Here is an 8,782-nt window from a genome sequence, read left to right as displayed (position 1 = left end):
GAATGCATCTCCTAATAATGGCTGATTTACAACGTTTGCTTGATTTTCTGTTGTATTACACATTAACACTGGGGAAAGAACAGAGGTCAGTGTAGGTGTCTTGTTTGCAAGGCGGTCACTGATGTTACAGAGATAACTGTGAGGTGTAGACTCATTTGTTGTTTCTAACTTTTCTTTCATCTCCCCTTTGGACTGGAAGGTAATAAAGTGTAATGATTAAGGGGTCAGGATTAGGAATCGGAGAATCTTGAGTTTAAATTTTGAGTTTGCCATTTTATAGCTCTGAAACTTTGGACCTATTACTTCTTTTTTTTTCTTAGTTGAAATATAACTGACCTATTATTCAGAAAGCATAATTATTCTTTCTGAACCTCCTTTCCTTATCTACAAAGTGGGCAAATTAACACCCATCCCACAAAATTATTGCAAGCATTAAATAAAGTGTTCACTTCCAAGTGCAGAAAATGCAACCCAAACAACTTAAGCAAAAAGAGAATATATTTGACTCACATAAAGAAAACAGAGTTTCAGGTACAGCTGGATCCAGGGGCTCAAACACTGCAATTAGGTCCAAATTTCTACTTTTATTGCACTTCCCTCCATTGGCCCTATCCTCAGACAGATTCTCCCTTAGGGGCTGAAATAACTCCACTCTTTCTCCTCCAGTTTCAAGTCCACTGGGAAAGAGAAGATACCTCTCTTACAACAGTCCCAGCAAAAATGTCATTGAATCTCACTGGCTCTGAATGGATTATCCCAGAACCAAGGCAATGTTATGACTGGTCAGGAGCCCACCTCTGGAGCAAGGGGTTAATCAACACCACTTGCATGGACTGAAAACGCAGTGGTTTCCAAGGAGGAAACTGGCGTGCAGTTGCCAAAGGAAAGGGCCATGAATGTTGGTGGGGTCGGGTGGGAGAAAAAGCAAATTTCCCCTAGAATGCCATAAAAAGGAAAGTGAATATGGACTTTAATATCAATCCTAGAATACCATAATGGAGGAAATCTTTCTTGACCCTTAAAAGAAATAAAATTAGGTTAAGTGAAGAAAGTGCCACCGGATACAGTAGTTACAAACTGATATAATTATTACTTCAAGAACTGAATGAAATACAGATTATATTCTTAGTCGAGTGAAAGAGTCACAAAGAGAAACCAGATGTTTCAGGGTGGGGCAGAGTGGCGGGCAGCATCTGGAACCTGGAAAAGTCATTAGTCAAAGGCACCTATGCCCATCAACAGAACGCAGAGAGGCGTGGATTGAGCTGATGGTGCCCGAGTTCCCAGTGAACCAGAAGGACTGATGTCGGGGACAGAGGGCTGGAGGCTCTGAGTTCTCAGAAGTCTCCACCTTATCTTGCGAAATGTCTGCCCCGGGACAAAGATCTTTAGTTTTTCTTCCTGCCAAGTAGAGGTTCCCAAACATGGTTGTACCCCAGAATAACCAGCTTTTAAAAAGATGATTCCAGAAAGTCCTTGCTGGTAATCGATTCACTCAGCCTGCGATGGTGCCTGGAAGTCTAGATTTTGAACACGCTGTCCTACGGCCAGGACTAATGTTTGGGTCTTTAGGGACCCTGTCCATCCCTCCCCAGAGTATGAACCCCAAAGGGCAGGGACCCTCCCAGCTTTGGGTACCAGCACACAATGGAGCGAGCACCCACTAAGCATTTATTGAAGGCAGGTTGGCAGGCAGACAAGCAGACAGGCAGGCTGCCTTTTCCCATGTGGACTTTTCTGGGGGAAAAAGCTCCTTTTGGAAAGAGCTGCTGTGATTGAGAAAAGATCATGGCCGCAAAGGAAGAAAGACTCATGGGTGCCTCAGACCACACTCTTTTAAAAGACTCTTCCATAACTTTAATAAGGAAGCGAGAACAGGATGAGCGTGATAACGTTTGGGGCATCGGGTTAGCCTCGCCTCCCCATTTTACAGATGATGAAACAGAGGCACAGGGAGTTGGTCCAGGAGCACATCCTTAGGAAGTGACACAGCTGACACTCTGCAGCCTGAGTCCCCGCCTGCGTCTCACCTCTCACAGGTGTGGCCGCACAGTTCTGGAGGAAACATCACGCATATTTGTGGGCGTTTCCATCTTAGCTGCATCCAGCAAAAATAAATCAATAGCTGAGGAAATCAGGGGAGAGCAAAGGGCCTCTCAAGAAAGAGACCATTGTACACGTCTCCAAACAGGCTATTTTCGGTCTACTTTTTATTCCGCTGCTACACCCTGAAGGTCACTTGCTACGTCTGCACAAACCAGTGAAGTCACGAAACGGAATACTTGGCTAGGGAACGCGGGGCTGGGGGGAGGTGACAGCGCTGGAGGAGGTGAGGCAATTCCACAACAAGGACTGCCTAGCCGCCTTCCCTCCCTAAACCGGCCCAATGACTTTCTTTCCTCGCGGTGACCACTCCCCCCGAGGCTGCCCTGCGCGGCCACAAACAGCCCAGGAGCCCGCTCCGAGTTCCTGCGACCGGCTGGCGGCTGGCGGGGTACTGCTCCCCAGGTCTCAGGAGGGAAAGCTCTCTTGGAAGAGCTGGAAAGGTGAGTGCGAAGTCGAGGTTCATTTCGTTCTTCTCGGAGTGTGCTTACTGAGTTTGAAACTGGGGCGGGGCATCCAGCCTGTCCCAGGAGAAGGATATGATCGTTTTCGTGGGACAGAAACACGCTTCTACTTCTTTTTATTTTTTAACATCTTTATTGGAGTATAATTGCTTTACAATGGTGTGTTAGTTTCTGCTTTATAACAAAGTGCATCAGTTATACATATACATATGTTCCCATATCTCCTCCCTCTTGCGTCTCCCTCCCACTCTCCCTATCCCACCCCTCCAGGTGGTCACAAAGCACCGAGCTGATCTCCCTGTGCTAGGTGGCTGCTTCCCACTGGCTATCTAAACACGCTTCTTGACAGAGCCCAGCCGCTGTAAAGCAGAGGAGTGGGGAGGCGGGGAGAGGGGTGAGGAGGGCAACCGGGGAGGAGAAACTGACTATTCTCGGATCTGCTAATGCCAGGCCAAGAGGACCTCAGCGTCCTCCGGGTTAGAGAAAAAAGAAATCTGGAGTGAGGAAGGCGGATGTTTCTGGATGTTGCCTGCATGGGTGGTGAGGAAAAGCCACCTGCTTAGGGGAGGCACAAAGGGAGGGCCTGGCTGCCTCAGGCGCACAGCTGGGACCCCTTCTCGGAGGGCGCCCAGGCATTAGAACACACCGCAGCCTTCGCGGGGGCTGCAGTCTTCCCAGACCCAGACCCAGGAAGGAGGCACCGGCCCGGAGGCTTGCTTTGTCCCCTGTCTCTGATAACTATGTTCTCCCTTCTGGACCAAGTGGGCCCTCCAAAAACCACTCGGTCGTCCACAGCTCAAACTGAGTGAGAGACTGAGCCAGTAGGGTGAGCCTTATGCAGGTGGGCCTTGAGGGCTAGAGTGAAAAGCTTAATAAGACCCAAGGAGTCAGGGGTTACCTGGGATTTAAGAAGAATTTTCTTTTTAAGAGAAAAACATCTCCTTCAAGTGTTCATTATGACCCAAGCATTCTTGGAAAAGAAAGCTTTGTGGACACACCCAAAACAATCTGTCTTTGCTGTATGTTTTTAAGGAAGTACCTTCCGATCGGCAGAGCCCACCTGAGGGCCACGACCGGTTCAGAAGGAGAGGGGTGGTGGGTGATGACGGAGACCTTGAAGCCAAGGTCTGGCCTCAGGGATGCTCCTCCACTCCCACCCCCACTCTCTGGGGCTTCAGCGTAGTAACCAGGCCACAGAGGGGGTTCCCTTGATGTCACTTTCTGGACTTCTCCTCCTACTTGTCCCTCCTTCTTGGCGCCTTTCCTGGCCACCTCCTCCTCCCAGGGCTGCAATAGCATCTTTCAGCTGATGGTCCTGAAATCCCTATCTGCAGTTTCTCTCTGATAGCTAAGAGCTGCCATTTACTGGGAATTTTCTATGTAGCAGGCTCTGGGCTAAGTGCCTTGATGAGAGCTGTTCAGTGTGGTGCCGAAACCTTGGGCTTGGAGCAGACCACACCTTTCAAATCCTGCCTCAGCTATTATTGTATGTGTAACCACAGGCAGGACACCTGCCTTTCTGTGCCTCAGTTTCCTGCACTTTAGAATGGGCATAACAATGGGCAAAAACCCCAGAGGGTTTTTGTGAGACTTAAATGAATTAACACATGCCAAGTGCTTTTAACAGTGCCTTCAAGTGTGTTCAGTAAATGCTGGCAATTCTAATTGTGTCTTAAGCCTCACAGCAAGACTCCAAGGTAAGTATTATTATCTCTATTTGCGGATAAGAAAACTGAGGCTCAGAGAGGAGGGGGGAGCCCAACTAGAGTTTGCAGTCCAGCATTTTCTCTGCTACTCTGTAACCAAAATAACAATTATGCTAACTCTTAAAGAGTAAGTGAAGTGGCAGAGTCAGGCTTCAGGTCCAGTGAGTTCCGGAATCCATTCTTTTAATCACCACACTGGACTGCATTCCTGTAATGGTTACGGAAAGAATAAACACTCAACCCCAGAATTTAATTTTAAAATGGCACCTGCTTGGGGGTCGGAGAAGCCCTCTGAAAGTGCAGTTGACCCTCAGACCAGCTCTTTGGAGGCAGCATTGATCCCTGTGGGCAGACTGAAAAATGTGAAAATAGCCTGGCATCTCATATCTCGTTTACACCTCCTGGTGGCCCTTGGTGGTCTTACCAGCCTTGTTTTACAGCTAAGAGAGAGTCAGTAACTTCCCCCATGATATTGTGGTTATGCAATATGGTATATGTGTCTCACCATAACATTCCTGGTTGGGTCCCCGAACCTCTGATGGAGCTTTAAACAAAACAAAGCAACTCACGCCCACTGAATCAGAATCCCTTAGGGTGGTGCCTGGGCGTCTGAACTTTAAGAACCAGAATCTGACGTGCAGCCGACACTGAGAACCCCTCCCCGTTACACTGCCTCTTACAAAGGCCAGAAGCCCCATTTATAACCATCTGCTGAACATCCCACCTGGGATCTCGCATCTCAGCAGGCTCGGGTTGAACTTGCCCTCTCTCCCTTCTTCTCGGGGCCTGGTACCACCATCCATCACCCAGTCTCCCCTGCTGGGAACTCAGTCATCCTCAACTCCTCTTCCCCACTGCCAGTGGTACCCAAAATGTCTCCTGTATCCATGCTGCCTCCACCTTGGTAATAGCCTTCACCACTTCTGGTCTGGATTGCTGCTGCTGCCTCCTAACTCATCACCCTCTGACTACCTCTATTTCTCCGCTGTGTCTCCATTTCTTCTTGTCCTTCTCCCCTGTCCTCTCTATTCCCCAAATCCAGCCCACATCCTTTCTCCTGCCAGACTTAAGGAACTAAAAACTATCTCAACACTCACTTTTCTGCTTAAAAACTTCCACCAGCACTAGCCTCCTGGCTAATAACCACACACCTTAGTACAGAAAAGCCAGCCCTTCCATCCCTGACTCAGCGTTCCCTCTTCAGCCTCGACTCCTCTCTGGTGGCACAGGCCATGTTCCAGCCACACTGAATTACCCCATCCCCAAAACGAACTGTGTCCCTTCACAGCCTGTGAACACATCATGTTGTGCCTCCTGCCTGAAATGGACTTCTGACCTGGCTTGGCTGAAAAACTCCTCCTTGTCTTGTGAGACCCTTAAAAGTCACCTCCTCTGGGAAGCCCTCCTGGAGTCTCCCAGGGAGATGGGCGCTCCTTACTCTGTCCTTCCCCAGAACAAGGCTCCATCTTCAGTTACAGGATGGCATTGGAATGATCTGATGACACATCTGTCTGTCAGTGAACTCCTCATTCAACCTTCACATATTAAACATGTCCTACTGCCAAGTGCAGGCCCAGATGCTACGGACACTGATGAATAAAACTGAGTTTCTAGCTTTAGTCTACTGAGCATGGCAGAGAAGAAGGGATAGGGCACTTCAGAGAGAAGGCACCGCAAGTGCAAGGAGCGCGGCAGCGAGCCTTATGCTGCCTGTGTAAGAGAGGATGCAGAAAGAGAGCAGCAGAAGATGAGAGGCAGAGATAAGGAGAGGGAGGACATCGAAAGGGCCATGAGAGCCTCGCTCTTGTATCCTGAGACAACCCCCCACCCCGGGCCAATTGTCCTGGACTCCCCACGCAATGGAGATGGGACTTGGGAGGACCGTGATCAGATCTGTGGCTCAGAAAGACCCTCCTGAGTTTCTTGAGATTATGTCCCACCCATCTTTACAACCACAGCACCTAACACAGTTCCTGGAACGCAGCAGGCCCTGAAGAGACAGGGGCCGAAAGAACAAAAAGCACGCTAGGCAAGGAAGCCCCTTGGCAGGCAGCGTTTGGATTCAAGGGCACCGGGTCCCTGGGATTCCAGGTTTCCAGTGACTAAATCTCGCTCTGCCCCCACCCCCTGGGGGTGCCCGCAGGTGCCCGACTCCGGCCATGCTGGCGCTGCTCTGTGCCTACCTGCTCCTGACATCCCGCACCTCGGAAGTCTCCGCCGACCCGGACATGGAGCAGCCCGGCTCCCGCATTCAGGAGCAGATCCGCGACATACACGCCAAAGTGACGGAGATCTGGCGGCAGCTGACGCAGTGGTGGGCGGCGGGCGGAAGCCAGGACGCCGCGCTCCACGCCACCTGCCCCGTGCTGCCGTCGGCCACGCTGGACGCGGCGCAGCCACGGGTGAGCGGCGTCGTGCTCTTCCGGCAGCTGCGGCCCGGCGCCTTGCTCGAGGCCTTCTTCCACCTGGAGGGGTTCCCGGCCGAGCCCAACGGCACCAGCCGCGCCATCCACGTGCACCAGTTCGGGGACCTGAGCCAGGGCTGCGACTCCACCGGCGCGCACTACAACCCGCTGGGCGTGCCGCATCCGCAGCACCCGGGCGACTTCGGCAACTTCGTGGTGCGCGACGGCCAAATCTGGAAGTACCGCTCCGGCCTGGCCGCCTCGCTCTTCGGCCCGCACTCGATCGCGGGCCGCGCCGTAGTGATCCACGAGGGCGAGGATGACCTGGGCCGCGGTGGCAACCAGGCCAGCCTGGAGAACGGCAACGCGGGCCGCCGGCTCGCCTGCTGCGTGGTGGGCCTGTGCGGGCCGGGGCCCTGGGCGCGCCAGGCACAGGAGCACGCGGAGCGCAAGAAGCGGCGGCGAGAGAGCGAGTGCAAGGCCAGCTGAGCCCCCCACCCGGACGCCCCGAGAGCTCCCTGCACGCTCCAGACCCATTCCATGTGCCCTGGGAGCCCCTCCACGCCCTGACACCCCTACAAGTGCCTGAGATCCCCTCCGAGTACCCCAAGACCCCTCTACGCCTGACACCTCTCCAAACTCCTGAGATTCCCTCCATGTGGCCCAGGGCCCCCTCTACTTGGATCTGTCTGTTCTGTGACACCTCTCCCAAGCACCCTGAGACCCCTTCTACACCCTGACACCCCTCCAAGTGCCCCAGGATCTCCTCTACACCCTGACTCTCCTCCCAGTGCCCAAGATGCCCTCCATGTGACCCAGGACCCTGTCAACACATCCCAGGATCCCTCCATGCCTGACAGCACTCCAAGAACCCTGGGACACCTCTACACCCTGACACCTCTCCAAGTGCCCAGGATCCCCTCCGTGTGACCCAAGTCCCCACCTTCTCATCTTGATTTTTCTCCTTTTGCTCCCAGAGACACTCCCTACTCTGAGGTACCACTTTTGCCATGGCTAGGATCTCCCCGAAAATCCCCTCCACCCTGAGGTCTCAAACCATGTATACTGAGACACCCCCTTTCATCCAGAGGGCACCCTGAGCTCGGAGGACCCCCAGAGATACTGAAATATCCTCATTTACCCTGAGGGTCTTCCAGACTCCCCCCCTTCCACCCTGGCAACCCTGCCCTCACCCTGTGAGCCCTGAGATCCCTCAATGCCCTAAGAACCTACCTACCCCCACCCCCTTTAGGTTCCTCCTAGGCAGTCTGAGACCCCTCCTGAGGTTGCCTCTCCCCCTCCCCCTCCCCAGCATGTGCAGTGCAGCCTGGCGCCCCTGCCCGGTGTCTCCAGCTATTCCCCCAACCCCACACCCCAGAGAGCTGCTCCTTTGTGGGCTGTTTGGCAGTCTTCGTGTTGCGCATTAAAAACTTAGCAATTCAGTACTGCATGGGGGCCTTGGTTACTGTTTTGGTTTATTTGAGGCTTCTCTCCCCACTCAGCTATTTTTTGGGGAATGGCAAAGATGTTTCCCAAACCTCTTAGGACTTCTCCTTCTCCCTGCCCAGCTCTGTTGGCTGCAAGGCTCAGTCACTGATCATCATGCCTTTGGGGTGTGGCTCGCAAGAGGGAGGAAACCAGGATCACTTAGGGAAATGGGGAAAAAAATACAGCTTCCTGGGCCACATGCCAGAGCTGTAGAATCCAAAGGGAGAGGAGAAAATCTATTTGCAACAAGCTTCCCAGCGATTCTGATGCTGGAGCCACTGGCCTGGCATGAGCGGTTCACCAGCTCACTGGGCCCACTGGCCTCTCACATCTGCCTCTGTGGGAAGCCTGAGGTCCATTTCCCAGAGGGCGGAGACAGGGCCAGTGAGGCAGTGTCCCTGGGCAAGTTATAGGGAGGTTGGTGTTGGTAGCTAAGGTTGTCAGCTTTCTCCACAGCCAGGACAATGCCCTTCTTGACTTCTTGATACAAAAGCAGTTGGAAGCAGTGGGGTCCAAAGGCAGGTTGGTCTTAATTAAGGCTTGATGGAGGTTCTGCCTCTCTCTGTGAAAATTATAATCTATACACAGACTAGATCAGTCTTGTGTATTCACTTTC

The 8,782-nt window shown here is 52.5% G+C and overlaps 1 protein-coding gene across 1 annotated transcript; it reads left to right on the top strand.

Annotated features, from left to right (window-relative positions):
• The first annotated feature begins 2,418 nt into the window (after positions 1-2,418).
• Positions 2,419-8,122, top strand: SOD3 (superoxide dismutase 3). The gene is made up of 2 exons (XM_060011782.1): positions 2,419-2,546; positions 6,417-8,122. Exon 2 carries the CDS (start codon positions 6,433-6,435, stop codon positions 7,165-7,167), a length of 735 nt encoding a protein of 244 aa, XP_059867765.1. The 5' UTR covers positions 2,419-2,546; positions 6,417-6,432; the 3' UTR covers positions 7,168-8,122.
• Positions 8,123-8,782: the final 660 nt, after the last annotated feature.

This window comes from Delphinus delphis, chromosome 5 (assembly GCF_949987515.2).
Source record: "Delphinus delphis chromosome 5, mDelDel1.2, whole genome shotgun sequence".
NCBI lineage: Eukaryota > Metazoa > Chordata > Mammalia > Artiodactyla > Delphinidae > Delphinus > Delphinus delphis.
This window is presented reverse-complemented; position numbering and strand designations above follow the sequence as displayed.